Here is a 25,135-nt window from a genome sequence, read left to right on the forward strand (position 1 = left end):
TTCCTTTCTCTGCAGAGAAAGTTTAAATATATCTGCTGCCTTTTAAAGAATATCTATAAGAGAGTTCATTCATCTAATAGAATTAGTTTACACTTGAGTTTTCTCCCAGTTGGGATTTTTATATCTCAGGAAAAAATTTAAGACGCAAGGTCAAAGCTACTGGTCAATCTAGAGGAGAAAAAGCATTAAACTGGCTATTTTCCCATAGCTAAACTCAAATTTTCACTTCTTAACTAGTTGAAAGAGAGCTGTGGGTAAAAGATAGGCAGGCTTGTGTTGGAAGCCGAGTTTTAGCTGTGACCATGGTCAGGGGTTGAAATTCAGGTTAATAAAATGGAGATGATGTATGCAAAGCAACTCAAACAATGCTTGGCACAAAGTGGATGTCAATGAAAGGTAGCAGTGGTTACTTGGCTCTGAGGGTGAACTTGTAGTTAAGAGAACAGCAATATGAATGAACCACAGAATGTTGGACATTAATATAAAAGGAATCGCAGAGCTAGAAGGGGTCTCTGGCTCAGATTCTGGCTTTATCTCCTACTAGTTATACTACCTTAGGCTAATTACTTAACATACCCAAGGCTCTGTTTCTATATAAAATGGGAATAATAATAGTACCAGTTTTAAAGCTTTCTGTAAAGATCTACTGAGAACGCTTAAAGTGCTTACAGACTATGCTCACTACATAGTGAGTGTCAGCTATTACTATTGTATTGTTAGTATTTTACAGATGCTTAAACAAGCCTCATGACTCCGTACATGATGCCCTTCCTATCATTCTGCTTGCCTCCTAAGGAGAATGACACACAAAAAACCAGATGTATTCAGTCAAGTTTTCATCAACTAGATTAGGGTGGGGAATAATGGATAATTTTAAAAATTAAAGCCATTTTTGATTATCTGAGAGGGGATTCATCTTGGCAAAGCCCAGCAGAGGCCTCTGATGAGGTTTTTTTTCCTATTAGTGATCAATCATCTGGCCCCGGTGGGATAGGGTGTGGGAAGGGGTAAGGAGGGCCACCAGGCAGCGCTTGCGGACCCCTCCCCTTTACCCACTTCAACCTGAATGACCAGGACTAATCAGACAAGTTGTACATAGGGCACCATGCTGGGGAAGTGAGAATGCTTCTGTCCCTGTCTGCCTGCAGTTAATCCCCAAACAGATAATTCTACAACCAGACCGTTTCAAATAGACTGCATACTAGTGAAAAACGCTAATATTTGGAGAGAGTTGGCATATCTTCTCCTGTTTGTCATACACATGTGATAAGCGTGATCTACAAACCCTGGGAGAAAGTAAGTCAGACTTGGAAGAAGCCAGGATGAGGATATATATGAATTTTACTATCTCTCTGTTTGTCTCTAGCTTACACTCACATATCCAGAAGTAGCACTTAGACTGAGCACCGTGGTCATCTTTACCTGTGTGAAAAGGGCTAATATTTTCAAAGCAATTTAAGAAACTTATTTGTGAATTTCGATTTTGCTATTTATTTAGCTGGGCATGCTAATTTTATTTATTTATTTATTTTTGCTGTAGCGTATACGTCATAAACTCATTAGAAAAGAAATGTAAACCTTGATGAAGAAATTTCAGTGTTAAAATTCAGTTTGAAAAGTGGGAAGCAACAGAGATGACTATACCTTGAGGCTATCATTGCTGGAACTGGCACTTCTCTGGGACCTACATGCTCAGGGTAAGTGGCATCAACGATAAAGATCCGAACAATGGGATTCTTAGCTCCAGCCTGTGAAGAAAATGGAGATATATAAGCTCATAAAATTCTAATTATCACCAACTTTTTAAAGACAGTTTAGGAATTCAGGCATATTTTTATAAGCTAACTATGTTAGGTATATTATTGTTGAAAACATTCTAATTATAACATGACCACGAATTTCACTGCAGTGCAATTACAAATATCGTGCAACCAGAATGAAAACACATATTCTAAGTGATTAATGAGGGAGCCTTGATTCGTAGGGAAAAATATTTGGGCTATAAAAATGCAGTTCCGTAAGTGATATTCTCTTTTCTGACTTTTAAGACAGATATTTCCCATTATAATTGTTATTAGGATAATTAATTATAATAATATTTCTTCACGTGCCACAGGAGTGCCGAGGGGGATTGATTTTGGGAAGAGAGGGTAAAGAATAGATAATAAAAGATACCTTTTGCTTTTACCCTGTAATTTGGTCTAGGACAATTACCAGACAGTCTACTAGCTGGTTACATTATTACTGCAATCAACACTCCCAAATTAGGAAAATTCCACCTCAAAATAAAGTGTCATGGGATTTACGCTGTTCTTGCTTTGTGCTTTACGTGCTAGTATATGCCCTAGATTTACATGACAGTATAGTTCATGCCCAGACATCTTCTTAGAGTTCTGTTACTTTACCACAGAAAAAGAGAATCTTATAATTGTCAAACAATTTAAATCCACAAAATTTAGATATATAGCCATAAATGGCTCCATGCTATTTGGCTTTATCTAAGAAATTGTCCAGGCTCTCCTCACACCTTCCTGTTTCACTCTGAGGTTTAGGTGGGACTTTCTGCTTCTTTCAAGTTGTCTCACTTCTCAGTTCAATGTCAGATGTTTCAGCAACTTCAGCCTTCAAAGAAACATGAGAATTTGGGTCCTGACTTCTCTGTCCACTTGAGTTTCTCCTCAGTTCTAGATTTCTTCATCTCTTCCTGCACCCTACCACCTTCTAAAGATCCAAGTTCTTTTACATCTTTTGGGTGCCAAGTATCATACCTCTCACTTCCAAACATCTTAGCTTTCAGACTTTATATACAACCCTGAGGGGTCTCTTACCTAAACACTCATCTCCTACCCATTGCCTTTTCTCAAAAGACTTTTAACATAAATTTTAGACTATCTGGAATTTCTATTTCCCTCGCGATGGTCACTTTGAATTGCTTTGGAATCCACTTGTGTGTGTGCATATCCATCCCGTCTTTGTCACATATAGGGACCCACTGGCTCCATCTATGACAGTGTTCCCCTTGGCAAGGGAAAACAATCGTGACTTAAGAACAAAGAGCTAAATCCTAAAATCACTTCCACTCCTTGTGCAAGAGGAGAATTTATGATTTGATTCCCTTTCAGATTTCTTGTCTAAATTAAATTGGGATACGACGTTTCTCCACCGTGACCTGGCCATTCTTCTTTTGCATACAGGTTGACTGTCTTGAGACATGGGACTGCATGTGAAGTATGTAAGCTAAGGATTCTAGAATGTTTATATGAGAAACTGAGGGCTTACACCATGTCTGATTCCCTCAAAGAAGAACCTAGGCTTATAAACTTAACCTACCATGTATGTCCAGAAAAGACCATAACTCAGGCTTACTTCGACCTGACAGGAACACCACATTCAACATTTTAATTTCCCATTCTACTTTGAATTTACATGAGAATTCAAGAGGGAATTGCAAAACAGAACTTTACCCGAATTTGGAGCATGAAATATGAAAAAAATTAAAATTAAGTTAAGCTTGTTTTTCCTCCATGATCTAGACCATATGTTTTTCAAAGACTCTGCAATGGTTTTTGCAAAGACTACTTCATCCAGCCCAACCAGATGTCCAAAGCAACAGATGTCCACATAAATAATAGAGCACAGTACAATGTTTGCCTTACAATGCACAAGGATAAGAAGCTCTCCAAACTTGTTGATCCCACCTCTATTCATGGTATTGGTTGCTCATTTTGACACCAGGGAAAGGGAAGCATCTGCTAAAAGTATTCCACATACCTTTGGGTATGGAATATTTATTGTTCTAGGATATTGTTCATCGCCATAATAGGAATAGGCAATAACCGGTATCTCTGTATCATTAAATTCTGCATATGCCAAAAATTTTCCATTAGGAGACCACCAGAGAGCATATTTTGTAGCAAGCATTTCCTCTGAAAAATAAATACTACCATATTAATTACTATGACAGTGTACTGTTAAAATCATCATAAATACTTCAAAGTACATTGTATATAGCCATTTATTAACTGAAATAATATATTTAATGTGGATGTGACATATGCCATGCTTTGGTTATCAAAAGATAAATGATCTAGGTTTAGAGGAATAGTTTAACTTAATACCCCATATCAAACATCAATTAGTCTTCTGGGGAATTGACATTAATCAGAAATGTAATTTTTAAAATAAATAGTAAACATTTCAACAATAATTAATTTTCCCTTTTGGGGCCGCTTCTGATTTTTACAGTCATCTAAAGTAGCCAAAACAAGGAGAACTGTGCTTATACTACAGAGTGACATAAACTTGAAAGTTGACTTTCTCTCCTGGGAATATTTTTTAAAAAACCAGTTAATTCAGTTATATACATTTTTAATAAAGGCAAGGACTAGAAGACCTTTTAAAGTCCAGCTAATTCCTAGATACTACATGAGCCAGAAAGAGGACAAAATTCATGAGAGCACCAAGAGCCGAGAATATTTTCCTGCAAAATAATACAGACAGTTGTTTAGTTTTGGAAAAAAGGTTTATTTTGCAAGAAAAAAGCAAACCCAAGAAAATGTACTAATACAGCATCTAAGGACCATATACTTCCTGGAATATAAATTATTACTACCACTTTATAATGCTCATGAAAATAAATTCTGCAAGTCAGATAACAAGATTTTGTTCTTTCAGAATTTGCACGTCCTGTTCATAACCTGATAACAGCTTTCAGAAATGCCACCATTCATCTCAGTAACATACCACTCATCTAAACGTTACTAAACGTGTGCGATTATTTTCAATTAAAAGCCTAACGGCAGCAGTAAAAAAAGAATACACGTACCTTCATAAACCCAGTCTGGGATTCCATTAAATACTTTATTTTCTTTTCCATTATATGTTATTTGAAAAGGTGGGTCTTCTGGTCTTTGTTTCAGATAGATATTGTTTTGATAGACATATGCCTAGAAGTGGTGGTAAGTTAGTTAACAAGGAGAAATTTCATAAGAAATACAATAAAGCCTGCATGTTTGTGTTAATCATTCACCTAATACTTTTCAAAAGAGTGATAATCCAGATGCAAAAAGGCTCACAACTAAGATGTCACTTTAATAAGTCAAGAAACCCCAACCAACTTATACTAACATTATGATTTTTAACATAACATAAAAATTATGATTTTAGAGTCTATATATTAAATAGAGAATAAAGTCTGCTATTATATTCGTTGCCTTTATTACCTAAATAAATAATTGTGTATATTGACAGAAAGTCAAATAAATCTCTGAATATTAATAGCTAGCCAGATCTAATCTTTATTTAGAGTCCTTAAATAAGAGCTTGGACAAAATTTCATGTTGTCTGAAGCTAGTCTGGGAAACTTGTGAAAACCATATTTTTCCTGAGCTTTCTGGCACAACGCATTCTGGCTGAGTATAAGGATAAAGTTTTTGACTGCGATATTTAAAGAAGTCTATCCATGAGCTTGAGATTTTACGGAATTCTCAGATGGGTTTCAATTTATCAAAACTCTTCCCGTTTTTAACCACTTAAAATAGTCATAAATGTATTTTTTTTTCTTTCAGGCATGGAAATTTAACAAAGGCCAAAATCAAATGGCTCCTCTTTTATTTGAATGATTAAACACTTCTATAATTTAAACATTTACTAATTTACTCCCAACAGGCGACCAGCATAAATATTGAATTGGACGAGGAAGCTCATTTCTTCTTATAAACTCTCTAGAAGAAAAGAAAGAAAATAAATAAATAAACTTTGCTGTTCAATGCAAATAACAGGTATAAAAAGAAAAAAATAAACAAACAATAAACATAAAGCATCATCGTTTCTGCTTCTTCAAACCTAATGGAAAAAATGTGACAACATGGGACAGAGGACATGGGGTAGTAGCTGGAATTCTTCACTAGTTACTTACAGGTCGTTTAACTTCTGACCTTTTATATTGAGGTGAGTGGATTAAAGGGTTATAGACTGAGAAAGTGGGAATACCTCCAGAAATTACCTAATGGAACCCCCCTCATCTTATAGAAAATAAACTTGAGGTTAGAGAAATGATATGACTTTTTAAACATCATATCACTAGCTCTTGGAAGACCCCTCATTAAACTCAAGCCTTTTAACCCTCAGGACTGTAAAATGTGTACACACCAGGCTGAGATGGTTGCTGAAGCCTTCCAGCTCTGAAATTCTATAATTGTGCTGAAGTTTAATATGTACTCTTCCACATTTTCATTCACAACCGCCATCTCTGTGAATGCATATGCATTTCAAATTTTTGAAAATAAGATGCCATTTGACAATCTCCCCAGGGATCTGACTTGAAATCAGAAAAGGAAAGGAACATCTGATCTCAAGCTAAACTGAAAAAACAGATCACATACTGGGCAGTATGCCTTAAGCTTGAAAGTCCTCCACTCCACCCATGGGAAAATTTCAAATATATTATTGACCAAAAATCTCACTTTGACGCTTAGAGTCGCCCTGCAAATACTCAATTGACTGACTTGCACTGTGGAGTTTCTACAGTTCTTCAGCAAGGATGTGTTCAGAGTTTTATAAATGTTAAAGAGTTGTAGGATGCTGTGCTTAAGTTTTGACTATTATCTTCTTGAAGACTGTATGAATAGTTTCATCAAGAATGCTTTTGTGGAGATGCAAAACAAGACCTGCCTCCAAAGTATAATGTGAAGAACCTGAAGGAAGACTCCTTGTCTGCCCCCTCCAAAAAAAATCTCTCCAACCTGGACCTAAACATACGCTTGATATTTCTACTTTTCCCATTCTTTTAAATTTTGGACACCTGTGAAGATGTGCAGTACACGTTACCTTGATTTAACTTATTAGGTCATGAAGTACGAGGCCTAGCGACCAATGAGGGAACATGGCACTAGACAGATCAGCTTTGACTGGAGAAAGAGTGATGTCCCCGGAGGAAGGAGACTATTGGTGCTGCAGTGGGAATCCTGATTGCTGGAGGGCAGTTTATGAGCACCAGGCCCCTGGGAAGTCTGGAACAGATCAACACACGAGGGCACAGGCAAAAGAACGTCCCAGAAGAGAAGACATTCATCCCTCATTTACAATTCTCTCTCAAACCAGTGTCCATGTTACCTTTGACATTGTAACACTGCCTTAGGTTTCCATATACCATGGAATCATCCATGCAAGCATGAGGACAGCACCAAGCTGAAAATCTCAGTGCACAGTTTCTTCATGGCAGGCAGGTCACCACAGCTGCCATTGTCTGTGTTTTACAGTATGAGAGAAAGTGGAGGAGCGTGCTTTACAAAGGCTGTCATCTCCTCAGTTAATCCTTCCCTTGCTTGAAATCAGAACTATCTTCATTTTCTCTATGGTAGATTTTTTAAACATTTTGGAGGCACATAGAAGACTTGGAATGAGTGATATTCCATCTTGCCTTGAATCTCAACAAATTTGTCATTCTTCACTCCTTAAATTATGGTATATTTACCTGACAAAAAACCAATCTGGCAAATTAGATGGCCGTGCAAGAAAAAAACAAACAAAATAGTGGTTTGATTAAATTCACTGCACAAAAGCTAAATATTTAAAATGATTCTAGGCCATAAAGCTTATACAAACCATGATTGAAATAGTAGTATTGTCATCTTCTTTTGGAGTGCTGTTTAATTTGGTGAACCTCAACATAGGTAGGACGTGGAGAATTTCAAAATGATTAAAAGAAAAACGAGGAAATGATTAAAGCCTTAAGAAATTCTACTGAAAGAGTAAGGTTTCCACTTCGCTAGTCTAAAGGTTTCTTGAGAATAGGGTTGGTGCCTCAAGCTCATTTGTGTCGCCCCACATATGCTTTTCACATAGTACGTGCTCAATAAACACTTCTTGAATTTGGTAACAATGTGGATACAGAGAAAAAGACTCAGAGTGCATTAGATGGATTTAGAGTCTACGTTACATAGCAGTTCCTATTTCTTGATTTGACAGTTTAAGAAGATCAGAGTTATTCTTTTCTGGACATTTAAAAGAAGTAGAAACATAAAGTTCAAAAGAATTTTTGTGTTCTTACTAGACAAAAGGGGAAATAGACCATAAGATTTTTCAGTGCCTCTTCAAGCCGTACAATTATTTTCACTTTTATATAACAGCAAATAGGATATCACATTAAGATGAGTAATTTAACCAATTCATTGTCCATACTTAGAAAGATTTTTCTAAAGTGCAAATCTGATCATGTCATTTCCCATCTAAAACCGTTCAGTGATTCCCTATTGCCATCAGAATGAGATCTAAACTCCTCTTAATGGTTTCCTCATTATTATTTGGTCCATGATTTCTGGCCTCAACTCCTTCCTAAACTTACACCACCTTCTACTAGTAAGCATGCCCTCCTCCACTTTCAACTCAACTGACCTACTTTTGAGTTTCCCCAACACTCCGTGCTTTCATTTCCTTTTGGGCCTTTACATGTTGTTCTTTCTGCCAGGAATTCTCTCCCTCAGTCCTTTGCCTACCTACTCATTCATTTAATTTTTTTTCTTTTAAGCTGTAAATATTTCAAATAATTAAACATAAAGATAAAAAATAATATAATAGATGACAATTTAACATCTAAATTTAAAAGATATTAACATTTTACATTTTAAAAAACAATTCATTTAAAATCAATTAAATTTAATGCTGCATCTCCCTCCCTTCTGCTTCCTTCCAGTGAAGGAGCCCCCTCTCCCCAACATTTTGTATCATTCCCATGCATTTTTGGTACTTTTATAAATATGTGTACTTTTATAAATTATATATTTATAATTTGGTGTTCAAAAGTAGGAAAAGTAAAACTATAGAGTGTATAAAAATGTAAGATATTAGTCAAATAAAAAGAGGTGAATATTCCAAAGGAGTATTTCTTTGAATTTCTTAAGTTGTATAGGTATACATATATTGTAAAGAAGTAAGAAATTAAGACCAGAAACAAGAGAACGCAGTCTTAATCTCAAATCAGAGTCTGGAGTGAAAAAGTCTCTATATGAGACTTAAGTAGTGTTAATAAAAAGACATGAAGTTTTACCCATTTGTAAGGTGGTAGATGTGATACGTTGCTGTGTAAGAGTATCTCCAAAGCTGTCAGGAAGAAGAGGCAAAGACAAATCATGATTCTTAAAAAGCTCAGGTCAATAACGTATAATCATAGGTCACTCAATTCAAGGTTCAGAATTATAAAAGGACTATTTTCACAAAGCACTAGGAAAGACATGTTTCAATTCTAAATGAGTCTCATTTAAAGAGTTTTACTGTGGACTTTTGTGCTGTTCATCCAAATTCCAGAACTAATCTCAGCAGTGATTCAACCCTCACTCCATAAAAAGCATATCCAAAGACATTTCTTAACATAAAAAGCATTTCTCTGACACACTCTACCCTAAAAAATGTTCCCCTTATGCTTTACCTTGATTGAAGTAAAACCACTATAATTTCCAAGTCCCATAAAGATTACCCTGCACCTGGGTAATTATTATGATAATAACCCTTTAATATTGGGTGAAGAGAAGTTATTCAACATATAGTTTTGTTGCAAAATGCTTGCTTTTCTTTGAGCATAGTTTTTTAAAATAGTAGAGACTGAAAAAATAAATAAGAGATATATAGCGTACAATTCCTCCAGAAAAAAAAACTGCTCGGTTCTCATTAAGTTTATTTGTGCTGTGGTTAGTGAATAAAGCAAGTATTATTCTGGATTTTGTTTCCTAAAGGGCTTTCAAACTTTTGGCAAGGAAGCTCCAGTGGATTGAAACATATCTTTCTGAAGATTGCAGGTGACCAAGACCTGGTCCACTGGAAAATAATCAGCTGTCTGAACAATGGGGGAGGGGCAAGCTTGACTTTTCATTCTGTGTATTAAGGGAGTTTTGCATCTCAAGTAGAATATGAAAAATGGCAGTGAAAACAAAAGGTTCTTGATCTAAGAGTAACTATTAGAAGTTGAATTTGATAGTAAATTCTTCTTTCCTTTTATCAGCATAAGTAGAAAAAATAAGGTGATTATCTTCCATCCACAACTTCATTCAGGAGGGGGAAATTAAGTAAGGCCTAATAGTCCAGCTATGCGGGATTCTCCTACACTAGGCTTTTGAAGACACAGATTTAAACCCCTGGTCTACCAGGGTTAATTTATATATATATATATATATATATATATATATATATATATATGCTGACTGTGGAGAAAAGGGAACCCTCTTGCACTATTGGTGGGAATGTAAATTGAAACAGCCACTATGGAGAACAGTATGGGGGTTCCTTAAAAAGCAAGTGAATTAAATAAAGTATATCTTGATTTTTCCATTTTCAATAATAATAAATATCAACAAGGTTAAAATATGTGAGAATTGACTAATGATTCATGATACCAGATAACTTTTTTCTGATGAATATCAGTGCCCCCAAAATAAGTTTTTCCCTTAAGATGAAAGTAGTTTCTACTACTTGATGATAACCAGACAAGAATGCCAAATTCTGAATGATTTGTATATGTTTCTGTTATGCTTTGGGGGCTCAGCTAGAAGTGCATCAATTTCTTGAATATTTAGAGATAAAGATAGACTCTTGCTTCCTCTTACTTTTATAAACCAATCTATGGGCTACTAGGAGATACAATCAGATAAACCCAAATTAAATAGTCAATACCTTTGAATAATCACTTTCTAGATATGCAAATTGCCGATCAGGTGATAAACCATAATTTGAAGCATTCACACTTTTCTGAAATTATGAAGAAGTTGATTAGAATACAGAAAAAATAACAGAGCCATATAAATTTGTAGTTCTAAAAGAATATTATATCATCGATATACTCCCACATATACACTCAAAGCAATTTTTTTAAAGTTTAAGTAGTACCTACTGTATACAAAGAAATTTACTACACATTAGGGGATGAGGATGTGAAAAATAGGATATACTTTGTGATTTCAAGAAGCTTATAACAGTAAACTTCTAAATAAATGACATTACAATTTAGAAAATTTTATAAAAGAGATATAACATGGCAAAAGTGTTAAACCGGAAGTGATTGAATGCAAATGATAAGATGGTTTGTTGCACAGAGAAGGAGAAATAGCTGAGCTTGACTCTAAAAGATTACTAGGCTCTTGAAGGTAGAGAAAGTAGGAGGTCTGAGAGTCCAGGAGGACAGAATAACATGTTCCTATGTATCATAAGACCAGTCACTGAGCCTTTATTAGGTACTGTCCTAGGAACTTTCAAATGATACTTCATTTAATTCTTATACTAACCCAAAGAGGTATTATTATTCCTACATTACAGAGGAAGAACCTGAGGCATGATGAGGATGGAATAATGTGGAATCTTACCCAAGGCTCCATAACTAGTAAATGACAGAGCCAGGATTTGAACTTCAGTTTGCCTGACTACAAGAACTGAGTTTGTACATTTTATCTCATAGGATACCTGTTCCACAGAGGAAGGAAAATGCTAGGTGATTTGAGTGGGCAAGGTCAATAATCTAGTGTGACTAGAAGAGAGAATGGGAGGAAAACTGTGGTGGGGGATGGAGCTGAGATGGCAGGTTGGGTCCAGATCAGGTGCTCAGTTGTTTGGACTCTGTTCTTTGGTCAGTGAAGAGCTGACAGAGGTTTTTGAGGAGGAAGATAATGGAGGATACATACCATGGTGGTATTACTCAAAATAGTATATGATTCTCCTGTTTCAATATTATAAAATACTATATTATTATCTGTAGATTCACGAAGATATTCTTGTCCTTTAAACAAGAAGGAAAACAAAACTTGAAATGATCTCCCTTAACAGAAAATACATTTATAACAAAGAGAAACCTCTCTTATTTCACATACTGACTTTCTTTTTCCACTCTGTCTGGTACATATTGCCGTGTCAAATTTAAAATATGATAGTAAGTTGATGGTGGAGGGGAGGAAAGGGGGTTGTTTTTCTACATTACACAAAAATGTCATATTTACTAGGAGGAGCCTTATTCTAACCAGTTCAGGGTGCTTAGGAGTAAATTTGGATTTTCTCTGTGTTACAAAGAGAATAAACCAGTTTAAAATTGTATGTTTCTTCTGCAATAAAAAAATATATATTCCATTTAGGCTGTGTTTGACTTAGTTAAAAACCTATTTTATATGCTTATTATATTCTAAAGAGAAAATGAAAATATTCTATTGTGTTTAGTGGCACTTTAGATATAAATTATATATAATATAAACAATTTAGTTGCTCTTACCACTTGTTTGATTACACTCTTTTGACAACATACTATTTTGAAAAACTATATGTAAATATCAATTTTATGGACCTTAAAGGATTTGTCTTCAAGTTAGGATTTGTTCATTTCTCAGATTATCTAGATCAACAATGGAATTTTTCTTTTGGTAAAATTCTCATGACCTCTTCTAAATAGGTGCTTATTTCCCATTCTGAAAAGCTCTATCATATGATCAGTTTATTCTAACAGTGCACTCTCAGATTTTACTGTTCTGCTAAAGCTACTACTGTATTGGCATCATTACTATTGGACAAACCCTGTCTAAATAGTTCTGTGAAAAAATGTTTTGTTGGCCACTTGACTTATCTAAATAATTGCTGTTTTTATCCATTTCAACTAAGATGGCTTATGTTACCATAGAGAATTGTTGACAATAAAAATAAAAACCAAAAATCATACATTTAAAGAAAAACAAAAGGTAAAGAAATAATTCACTTACCTGAAATCCAGTTTGGAAAAAATGTTTTATAAGAAAATGTCCCATTTAAAATATCCTTCAGTGTGAGTGCTCTTGTTGTACTTCCTTCAGAGTTATGAACTTTGGGGGAGGAGGAAACATATTATTACTTAAAAAGAGATGAATAACTCAAACGTCTCTCATCTGTTATTCCTCATATAATGAAAAGATCTGCCATTGCTAAATACTTGTTTAACTCTTGTCTTAATAGCTCTGAGTAGTATTTCCTTTTGGATAGACAAGCTAATGAGACTTAGAGAAGTAGTCTGATTGCCTGGAAAGGAACACTGGTGGGAAAAGCTTGAGGAGTGTGACGGGGACCACACTGAGAAGCAGGGACATTATTCTTCAGACAGTGAAGAATTTTCAGAGGTTTTTAAGAAGAAAGATGAGATGAGGTTCCGATAACTCTAGGTCTTGCAAACCTGGGATTGCAGACCATGCAGGTTTCACTAAAAACTTTGCCTTTTAAGCAGTTCATTGTAGCTCCTCACATATGCTTGGCTTGGATTTCTACTGATTTATCAGTGATATATTTTAGCATCCCAGTTGATCAGATGACATCATCCAGAGTCCTTACCTTCAGACATCTCAAGAGAGGCATTAATGAAGGTAGATAATTTCTTATCCTGGCTAGGGGTTTTCATAAAGAGAAAATGGACCAGAAGAAAAGAAAACCACATCATCTATACAAATGATCTTGGAAATTCCAAGAGTAGAGGTTTTCCATATAAAAACTAACCTAAAGTAGCTCACAAACCACAAGCAAATTTCTCCTGTATTTGAGCCCTCCAAAACAATTTTATGTTTCAAACGTGATTTCCATTATCAGAACAAATTCATTATAGAGCCCAGAAACAGTCAGATATACCAGAAACTGTGGCAACCAACTTCCAAACCTTCTTCAATCCATATTCCTGTTCTCCATCCCTCCCACCTTAGCCCTTCTCCAGGCCATCACTTACAGAATCAAAACTTAGAAAAGTGTCCTATACCTTGAATAGCATATATGAATCTGGTATTTGTTCATGTAAAAATAAAACTGTCAAAGATGAGCTATACATTTATATCTTCCTGCTAAACTCTTCCACAGCTTTCTATGACTCTTAAGATAAAGACCAAAAATGTTAGTCTGGACTATAGGCCCTAGCTGGTCTGGAATGGTCTACCTCTCCAGCCCCTTCTTGCCCCACTCTCACTACTTTGTAGACTCCAAACATGCTGGGCTTTCTGTTTCTCAAATACTGATTTCTTTCTCCAGGGCTACTGAACCTCTTCCCACCCTCTCCCTTCTCCTTATAACTTCTCTTCCGCCTTTAGTGCTTAATATAAGTGCCACTTTCTCTGGAAAGCCCTTCCTGATCCCCTGGTTTAGGTCTGGTTCCCTTCTTATACATTACCATAGGCCAGGTTCCCTTTTTTAAGAACATTTGTCTTGGTTTGTAATCTTGTATGTATTTGAGTGATTATTTTATTCATATTTCTTCACCTCCCACTGTATTCTCAAAACAGTCACCATAAGGCCAGAGACCATGTCTAAGTTTTGCTCACCGCCACATCCCTAGTGTCTAGCACCTAATAGGCATTTAATAAATACTTGTTGAATGAATGAATTCATGAAATGAAGGATTGATGGGTGGACGGATGAGATTTGTGCCCTCTTCTTTACAGAATGGTTCTACTACTAATTTCCTATATGACTTAAGTAAGTTAATCTCTGGCATCACAGCTTGCTCATCTATAGTATAAAGGACTGGACTAGAAAATGCTGATAATACCTTCCAATTTTACCACATTAGGTTTCAAAATTTGAGACACAACATGCTCTATTAACCTTATAGTCACATAAATGCACTGCCATGTGATGAGGTCGAACTGACCAACTGGATAATAGCATCTTCTGCAGTTTTAACTGATTCACACTGATGTATGTATGCTCCATACTTCTGATTAGGACCATGAGTTATTTTCTCAATTTACTAAAACTTATCCTGTAGCTATAAGAACATAAGTGGCTGATGAACCCCTAGGCAACCAGGCACTAAATACTTCATGACATTAGATTATTCTAATAATCATCTTTGTACAGGTTTTTTGCATCCTAAGTAAGGTTGTACATGCCATACAATTATTCATAATGAAAGTGCTTCTATTTAATTAGATGGTCTTGTGCAAAATTCGTACCACTGATTTTATAATTCCCATTCTATGAATAAAATACTACCATTTTACTGCAACAGCATTAGTATAATTGCTAAGTATTTTAATTCAATTTTATTTAACTCTCTTAAGAGCAAACTGTAATCTGTTTCTAATATAGTCAAGGTGAAATTCTAACACTATTTACAATGGAAATTATTTTCCTTTTGAGATATATTTAATTTGTGTCCTCACAACCCTGAACATATAGATGAAAAAAATTTTAATTTAGAGAATTCCTGTATTGTGAATACCAAAAGACTAAGTAATTGTTTTTCTTTAAACTTTTTTCAATATTAATTCAATAAATGAATATAGTCTTGGTGATATCTTTTTTTGTCTAGCATAAATAATGGTTTGATTATGGATAATGACTAATATAATAGATTTTCCTATTTAAGTATCCTTGCATATAATTTTCCTTGCAATTATGTTTAATTGAGAAATTCTTAGCTATAATTAATCTTCATTTTTATAGAAGGTTAAATTAAGTGAGCTAATTCAAATGAAACGTTTAGCTCTATGCTTGGCAGTCAATAAATGTTAGCTTTTGTTATTGTCATAGCTTATCAGTAGTCTTCAAATAAATATATATTTTTTTAAATAAATATTTTTGATCATTGTTTCTCAAACTAATTTGACCACTGGGATTTTTTTTTAAATATCTACTAAAATCACAGTATGGGAAATGCAGTTTCAGATTAAGCTATTAGTATATGTAATTAAGGTTAACTTTTATTCTAATATAATGGAATTCATCAGTTATACTTAGAACATCTTGGTCATCCTAGGGCTCCATAAGTGAAATAGTCCAATTATATCATAAATAGGGTTAGTACTAATATCCCACATATGAATAAATAAAATTTATAAAAAAACAAGAGTTTCAACTTATTTTAAAAATTCTTACTCATTTTCCTTTTTTAGCATTAATGATCATGCTGATCCTTATCAGATTTCCCAAAAAAGATTTCAAGGGTTATTTACTCTTTTTAACCTCTAATTTAGATTATCCTCAAAAGTTACATGAGATTATATTTCATATTACTTCCCAGTTAGTCATTTATTTTAAATGGGTGCATAGTAGCTATAAATACCAATGATCTATATAGAGAACTTAACATATGTCATATTATAACTCAATATCTATAAAGCAGTTTAAATATATATTAATTGTACTACTAATTACTGTAATGATAATAAGCCCCACCAGCGCCAAAGAAGTGATAAGGGGATATACAGAACACATCCAGAGGAGCCAGCTGTGTTTATGCGGAAATAGGTTTGTGGCACAGATTTGGGGTAGGTGATTACTCCTAACCTCACATGGGCTCAGAAGGTGTGATTATCCTGGCATCAGGATGGGCTCAGAGTGATACCAAATCAAATGGGGAGAATTTAAATTAGGCATTCTTTTCTTCTTGCTGAAAATGACCACATGTTCATAAATGCAATAGAGTAATGTATCTGCTCTAAGACAATGCTTTAGGTCACATATTAAGAGTTATAAGACATGTACTTAGAATTTCCAATCCAAGTTCTGGTTATTTGTACCAGCTAGGACAGTGCTCGGCATACAGTGGAAACATGATAAGTATTTGTTGAATGAAAAAATAAATCAACTGGACAGATTTTATTTTAGTTTGTTTTCAGTAATTCTCCCCCAAAGATACACCTGCCCTTACGCTTTATCCTCCTGTCCATGTTGTAAATTTCATGTATGATTCTACCTGGACATGCCATCCTTTAAATATGTATCAAAATTTTGTCCTTGGAGTTAGCTGGAGTGCTTGTTTGAAAAGCAAGTTTCCCAGTCCTTATCTCAAATCTACTGATTCAGAATCTCTGGGGATAAGGCCCTGATTTTCAGTTTTTACCAAGCCCCACAGGTGATTCTTCTGCAAAGAATCCAAATTTAGTGATTTCACTGAATCTATTGTACTTGGTTCAATGTTCTCCCGTGCCTGTCGGTGGAATTGCTCCTTGCTTATAAACCCCTGGTAGGTGGATGGGTCTGGCCTGCGTAGCAATTCACACTTCATGGACAGACTCTCCACAGCTAATGTTAATCATGGCTTTCAAGGAATGTTAACGGTCGCCTGTAATGTTTATGTCCCTATTCAGTCCTCTTGCTCATTGTCTAGATGGACTCTTCCTTAGGTACATTCCCTCCGCTGATCCTTGAGCAGTGGAGAAAGGGCAAAGGGAGTGATTCTGCCCCAGATTAGATTTAAACAAGATAACAAGGAAAGCACTGGTAGGGGAAGGGGTCATTGTATTCTAGTGTATTGAATGTGTGCGTGTGTGTGTGTGTATGCATGTGTGTGTGTCTTTCTGTGTAAGTCAGTATAAAATGCATCTCTATGGCATCAATCACACTAAACAAGTTCTAGTCACCTGAAAAATATTCCACTAATAATTACTGAATGAATACGTGGATTTTCATGCCTTTTTCCAAATGATGTTTTAATGTTGAATTATAATCTTTTGATTATTTTGGAAGTTTAGTTTTGGCATCTATAATTTTTAAACTCTAAGTAGCTGAGAAGTAGAAAAGAATCCTGAGAGCATATCTCTCTTCTATACGTAACTGACACTCACTTAACACTTAATTCTTGATAGTGCCCCTATAGTCAATTTGGCCCATCTTTAGCACAGTTATTTATACACTGCAAAACACTCCAATTTACTATAGTTTAATTACTTGCGTTTTCAACTTTTTAAAGCACAGCTGGAAATTATTTCAATTATGAATCCAAGAAATGACAATTCACAGAAATCGTTCCCAAGTAAATAATGATTCACTATTCTCCGAATTCTTTCTTAAAACTTTGTATTTATTCTTTATTAGGGTTCTATTTCTATTTCTGCCATTTAATTTTCTAGTCCTAAAAAATTACAAATAAGTATCAGAACAGAGACATCTGATGTCGGCTCTAATATTCATCATAAATTAAATGAGAAAATATGGTTTATTAAGTGAGCACATGAATGGCTGTTAGGTCTTTTTGTTCTCACTTTCATACTTGTTTTGGAACTGATGCTTATGAGGCCACCCCAATGAAAGTGACGTGGGCTCCCAGGCACACTGCACCTGTCTCTCTGTTGGCTCTGCAAAGATGTTGTCCTCAGATAGGCAATGTCTCCAGCCATTGCATCAACTCATGTTTGTTTTCGGAGTGAGCACCACAGGGGCAAATGTTGGAGACATTTGGTTGGGAAATAAACTATTTAAAACTAACATTATATTTGGGCAAAGACTGACAACTTTGAAAAAAATGGAACTGAGGTAGCTTTAGACCAGTAATAAGTGTTATAATTTACTAAGTTCTAATAAGTACCAAGCACTCTGCATGCGTGGTCCTGTGAAACACTCACAGCAACTCTCTAAGTATTATTATTAACACCATTTTACAGATTAGGAAATGGAAATTAGAGAGTTAAAGTAACTTGCCTAATACATAACAGAGCTGGGGTTTAAATCCAGCTCCATCTAATTTTAGAGACTGGACACTTTACCACTACCTTTTGATTTAAAGTGAAAGCATACGTGTGATATAACAAGACAAAACAAACACAAAAATAAGGTCAAGAACCAAGCAACACACAAGGGGGGTTGAATAATTATACCTCAAAATGAACGTTAAGAGAAAATGAGACCGTTTTGAGTTTTGTCAAAGCAAAGAGTTCACTATAAGCTTTCAATGTCTCACTGAAGAATGTAGTAGCTCTCAGTTCTGAAAGAATTTCCCATGGTTCTCTCTACAGGTAGCACTGATCAACATATGTTATTCAAAGTTATTGTCAGGTTTAAGTTCATTTTGTGTATTATGTTATTGTTGTGCTATGTTAATTAGGGCTATTTTTTTCGTGATCTCTGAAGCAGTAAAGGTCATGGGGTATGGTCAACATAATGCACAAGAATGTGGTGGTAAATGCCAAATATTTTGGTGACCCTGAAGATGAAAATAAACCTCGTCTATATCTGAAGGCCCACTCAGTCTCCTTTGCCAGCTCATCTTCCTATAATCTCTGCTTTAAGTTGTGGTGTGGCTTATATTCGTTTTACTTGGGACCTCAGAAAGAGTCACCTTCCTCAACCATTTAATTCTCCCAGGGTTTCTATCACATCTTCTTAGCTGGCTCACACCCCCCCCCCCCACTGCCACCCCTCACCCCTCACTGGATTTCTTCTCTGAGATCCAGACGATATATTAAACTTCCTCTTTAACACCTCCACCTGCATATCTCACAGGCACTTCAAAATCAGTATGTCTAATAGGTAACTAATGAGAACCTACTGTATAGCACAGGGAATTCTACTCAGTGCTCTGTGGTGACCTAAATGGAAGGAAAATTAAAAAAGAGTGGATAGATGTATATATATAACTGATTCACTTTGCTGAACAGCAAAACTAACACAACATTGTAAAGCAACTGTACTCCGATAAAAATTAATTTTAAAAAATCAGTATGTCTAAAGCTAAGAAAAAAGGAATTCCATGCTGTCCCTCCAAATTTCTGCAAGTCAATGCAACTGTCGTCCATGTAGTTCCTCAATTCAAATATTTGGGAGTTATCCTTGAGCTCCCTCTTCTTTTACTGCCTTTGTCCAGCACCCAGGTTTGACAATTCTATCTCCAAAATCTCTCTCAACTCCCTGCACTTCTACTGAACCTCCAAGGTCAAGCCATTTCTCACTAGGCAGGCTGTAATGGATGCCTATTTGCTACACCTGTAATTTCATTCCTAGTATTTCATTGTGGTTTTGATTTACATTTTCCTAATGACTAATGATGTTGAGTCTCTTTTCATAAGCTTATTGGTCACTTTTATATCTTTTGGAGGGTAAATGTCTATCCTTTGTCTATTTTTTGAATTTGGTTATTTGCCTTTTATTATTGATTTGTAAGAGTTTTTAAAAAATATATTCTGGATGCAAGTTGCATATCAGATGTATGTATGTGCAAACATTTTCCCCCCATTTTGTGGGTAGTCTTTTCACTTCCTTGATGATAGCTTTTGCAACCGAAGTGTTAAATTTCAAAGAAGTCCAATTTATGTACTTTTTCCTTTGTTGCTTGTGCATTGGGTCGTATCTAAGGAACCACTGCCTAATCCAAGGACAAGAAGATTTATCCCTAGGTTTTGTTTTTAAGTGTTTTATAGTTTTAGCTCTTACATATACGTCTTTGATCCATTTTGAGTTAACTTTTATGTATGGTGTGAGGAAGTGGGTCCAACATTTTTTACATGTTGATATCCAGTTGTCCAATTGTTGAAAAGACTTTCTCCATTAAATTGCTATGGCATCCTTATTGAAAATCAATTAACCATAAATGTAAGGCTTTTACACTTATTTCTGGGCTCTCAGTTCTATTTGATATATCTATGTGTCTATTTTTTTTTTTTAATTTATTTATTTTTGGCTGCGTTGGGGTTTTGTTGCTACGCTCAGACTTTCTCTAGTTGCGATGAGTGGGGGCTTCTCTTGTTGCAGAGCACAGGCTCTAGGCACATGCATTTCAGTAGTTGTGATACGCAAGCTCAGTAGTTGTGGCTCGCGGGCTGTGGAGCTCAGGCTCAGTAGTTGTGGCACAAGGGCTTAGCTGCTCCATGGCATGTGGGATCTTCCCAGACCAGGGCTCAAACCTGTGTTCCCTGCACTGGCAGGTGGATTCTTAACCACTGCACCACCAGGGAAGTCCCTATATGTCTATCCTTATGCCAGTATCACATGGTCTTGATTATGTAAGCTTTGTAGTAAGTTTTGAAATAAGGAAGTGTGATTCCTCCAACTTTGTTCTTCATTTTCAATATAGCTATTATGGATCGCTTGCATTTCCATATGAATTTTGGAATCAGCTTGTCAATTTCTGCAAAAGAAAAAGTCATCTGGGATTTGGATAGGGATTGCATTTAATGTGCAGATAAATTTGGGGAGTATTGCCATCTTAAACATACTGTTTTCTGATCTATAAATATAGGATCTCTTTCCATTTATTTATATATTTTTTGTATTGTTTATTGGTAATGTATAGAAATCCAAATGATTTTTTATATATTGGTCTTGTGTTTTGCAAATTTTCTCAACTTGTTTATTAGTCCCAATATTTTTTGGTGAATTCCTTAGGATTTTCTATAAACAATGTCATCTGCAAATAGAGATAGTTTTACTTTTTCCTTTCCAGTCTGGATACTTTTTATTTCTTTTCCTTATCTAATTGCTCTGGTTACAACTACCAATAAAATATTAAACACAAGTAAAGCAGACATGCTGTCTTGCTCTTGATCTTAGGGGAAGAGCACTGAATCTTTCACCTGTGTGATGTTAGCTGTGAGGTTTTTGTGGATGCCCTTTATCAGATAGAGGAAATTCCTCCTATTTCTAGTCTGCTGTGTTTTTACTGCTGTGTTTTGTTAAATACTTTTGCTGTGTCTATTGAAATGACCATGTCGTTTTTGTCCTTTTTTCTATTAATATAGCTTATTATAGTAATTGATTTTTGGATATTAAACCTTGCATTCTTGGGATAAATCTCACTTGGTCTTGGTGAATAGTCCTTTTTATACATTGCTGGATTTGACTTGCTAGTATTATGTTGAGTGTTTTTCCATTTATATTCATAATAAATATTGGTCTGTAACTACTATTGGTCTGTAACTTCTTTTCTTGTAATGTTTTTTAATACTTTTTGTATCACAGCAATACTGGCCTTACAGCGTGAGTTGAGACGTGTTCTCCTTTATTTTTTGGAAGAGTTTGTGAAGGATTGGTAATAATTCTTTAAAAGTTTGGTAGAGTTTACCAGCGAAGCCAGCTGGGCTTGGGGTTTTCTTTGCAGGAAGTTAAAAATCACTAAATCACCTTCTTCAGTTGTTATAGTTCTATTCAGGTTTTCTATTTATTCTTGAGTGAATTGTGGTAGTTTGTATCTTTCTAGAAATTTGTTCTTTTCTTCTAAGTTATCTGATTTTTTGACAGTCTTTCTATCCTGTTCCTTTAAGGAGTCCTATCATATCAGTTTTTCTACTGAGTATAAAAACCATAAGCAGTTTGAAAAAATTTTAATTTAGATACTAAGCAACCCTATTTTTTTATTATTAACAGGAATAAAGGTTAATAAATATTGTAAATGATTCTGTTTTTACTACATAATTTTGGTTAATTCACAAGGATACTAAAATGAAAAATAAATTCTTTGCTCTATATATAATAACCAATAAGTAAGTAAAAGACTGATTAGTATTGATTATCCCATTGAAATATTATTTTAATTTATGCCTAACATGTTGCTAGATTTTAAGGCTCAGTTTGACTGTCTCTGGTTCTTAAGAACCTTTAGCCTTGATTCCACCTCCCCTATTTGAACTTTAGAACATGTTTTTCTCAAGGACTATATGTGACTAGATATTCTTGTGTAAGTTGTAACAATTCGCTTTGGAAATCAGAGACAGGTAAACTCCTCTGCATAATAGGAGTCATCCAAAGACTTGGATTATTTTCTAAATTATTTAGAATTTGACAAAACTCAAAGAATTTTCCAAGATTCGTCTTCTGTGATTTTAAAATCCAAGTGCAAAGTAGAGAAATATAATCTGCAAGGTTGATGTGTTTACACTCAACTCAAAAGCTCTGTTATGTCCATGAACTTTCTGAAACTTTTCCTCAGCACTTTAGACTTCCCCATATTTCCTCCAAAAGAACAGTGAATAAATAAGCTTAAAACTCTTAAGATATTTGAGGGAATCTGTTTCACAGTTCTGAATGTTGATACCGGGAAAATTTTAAGCCTTAAAAACATATTCACATCTCCTTTGATGACAATTTGGTCTCACAAATATCTTATTTTATAAAAAGTGGTTGTTGAGGTTATAATAGTAGTAATAGTAACAATAATGATAATAATAGTAACAATGGTTTTCTGCCTAAAATATAGACATTCTAAATGATATTTATTCTTATAAAATATTGATTTATATTCTGTCTAAATCATCTGTGACTTCAGATATCTTCTGAAATAAATTATATAAGGTATTACTTACCTAAGTAAGCAATCACTATAAATTTTATATATGTGTGTACAGTCATAAGTACATATGTATATATGTATTTTCCTGTGTTCATTTGTTTACATAATTTTGGCCTCACAGCTATCACTTTCCTTTTGATTCCTTGAACTTCCCAAATATACTTTCCTGCTTCAGAGCCTTTGTATCTGCTTTTCCTTCTGCATTGAGGGTCTAGCCCCCAGCTTGCGTCCTTCCGTCCTTAAGGTCTTGGCTCAAATATAATCTCAGAGAAGCCTTCCTTGACCACTTCTGTTATGAACTGAATTGTGTCCCCCCAAAATACATAAATTGAAACTCTAACCCTCAATGGAACTGTATTTGTAGATAAGTCCTTTAACAAGGTAATTAAGATTATGTAAGACCATAAAGGTGGAGCCCTAATCTGATAGAACTGGTGGTGCCCTTATTAGAAGAGGAAGAGACACCAGGAGCACACATGCACAGAGGAAAAGCCATATGAGGACAAAACAAGAAGGCAGCCATCTACAAGCCAAGGAGAGAAGCCTCCAGAAAAACTAAACCTGACTATACCTTGATCATAGACTTCCAGCCTCCAGAACTGTGAGAATATAAATTTCTGTTGTTTAAGCCACCCAGTCTGTGATATTTTGTCATGGCAGCCCTAGATGTCTAACACAGCCTCCACTCTAGTTGCTTTCTGTAGCACTTTTATGAATTTGAAATACTCTATTAATTCACTTATTTACTTGTTTATTATCAGATTGTCCTTTCCTAAGGCCAGAGACCTTGTCATTCATGCCTTATACCTGTGCTTGGTAGTTAGAAGGTGCTCAATAAATAATTCGTTGAACAAATAACCAAAGTATCCAGGAGCACAGTGGACTGGGTATTGTGGATAATGGATAACTATGGATGCTAATCTCTGTTTTTTCATATTCAGTAGATTGCTATTTTTAATCTCAGGAAGAATACTATAGCTTCTTCAGTCCAAAGGTTAAAAATCCAAGTGTTTATAGGAGTCAAGCAGATGTTGTAAGTGAATATGGTAACTTGTGTAAATAAAATAGAAAGTATTTTCTATTGGGGTATGTAGCAAACTGGAGAACTCACTGTCAATCTAAAGACAACTGCTTCTCAGCCGACTATTATCTCGGGCCCAATGTTGCCAGATCTAATATTTAAAAAGAAGCCAAAAATGTACATTTCTATGTGAAATCTTCTGATTTTAAAAAGTTGACAACTAATACAAACTTGTATAAAACACTGCAGGCCAAAACCACCACCACCAACAACAACAACAAAAACAATAAAAGAAAAAGTCTGCAAAGGTAGACAGGAGGACTTCAGGGAGATCTGAGGCTAGGCTAATGATGGTTCTCCTTTCACAGCAGGTACTAGAGGTCCTCCCTGCCCAGGAGAACTCGGATTTCTCCACACTACATAATCTCCCTCTTCTTTCTCTCTCACTCAGTCTTATTCTGCATCCTCACCCACCTCAGCTTCCTTTATCATATCTCTTCCTTTCTTCAATCTTGCTTTTGCCTCAGAGCTGCCAATATCCTTTATGAGGGCCTTGCACACAAAATTTCTGAAGAAATATTTGTTTTTGATCCAAGGAGGTGGGGGATAGGAACAGGGATGCTGCCCAGGGATAAGTTCTCCCTACTCTCAGACTTAAGAAGAGCATTATTGAAATTAAAATACATCACACAGAAGGCCTAGTTGCCATCTTTGTGTGCTAGGATATAGAGCACAATAAAATGGTAGCTACCATTCATTAAGCTGCTACAAAATGTTAGAAATCTTAGAAAAAATAGTTAGTGTTTATTGAGTGTTTGCTTATCACCATGTAGGGAACTCTATGCTCGACAGAAATCAAGAAAAGTGCAGATAGCTCCCACAATTCCTTTCACAAAGGTCCAGGAATTCAGAAACTATTAATCATGAAGCAAGGCCATATAGAATTTACTTGCAAAATTCTGTAGCTTCTGTTACTTTCCAATTCTAGCTTTTTGTTTGTTTGGTTTTTGTCTTTTCACCTCTGTATATCTCTTGAAACAAAAAGTTATGTATTTATCCTTGGAGTTGGCGAAAATGAGGAAAAGGCGAGGAGCTTAGTTTCCACTCTTGGTTTGGTTGCATCTTTACACAGGAAGAGGAGT

General features: G+C 35.2%; 1 protein-coding gene across 2 annotated transcripts in view; it reads right to left on the reverse strand.

The window, feature by feature from the left end:
- FAP (fibroblast activation protein alpha) overlaps positions 1-25,135 on the reverse strand; it is a 72,934-nt gene that overhangs the window by 42,289 nt on the left and 5,510 nt on the right. For both annotated transcript variants that reach the window (XM_065881227.1, XM_065881228.1), the window contains 8 exons: positions 12,723-12,821; positions 11,664-11,758; positions 10,663-10,737; positions 9,047-9,099; positions 5,651-5,723; positions 4,826-4,946; positions 3,772-3,926; positions 1,645-1,748 (listed from right to left, as the gene is read on the reverse strand). In XM_065881227.1, the coding sequence (XP_065737299.1) occupies positions 1,645-1,748; positions 3,772-3,926; positions 4,826-4,946; positions 5,651-5,723; positions 9,047-9,099; positions 10,663-10,737; positions 11,664-11,758; positions 12,723-12,821 (775 nt within the window). The remainder of the gene's footprint in view (positions 1-1,644; positions 1,749-3,771; positions 3,927-4,825; positions 4,947-5,650; positions 5,724-9,046; positions 9,100-10,662; positions 10,738-11,663; positions 11,759-12,722; positions 12,822-25,135) is intronic.

Source organism: Phocoena phocoena, chromosome 7 (genome assembly GCF_963924675.1).
Source record: "Phocoena phocoena chromosome 7, mPhoPho1.1, whole genome shotgun sequence".
Classification (NCBI taxonomy): domain Eukaryota; kingdom Metazoa; phylum Chordata; class Mammalia; order Artiodactyla; family Phocoenidae; genus Phocoena; species Phocoena phocoena.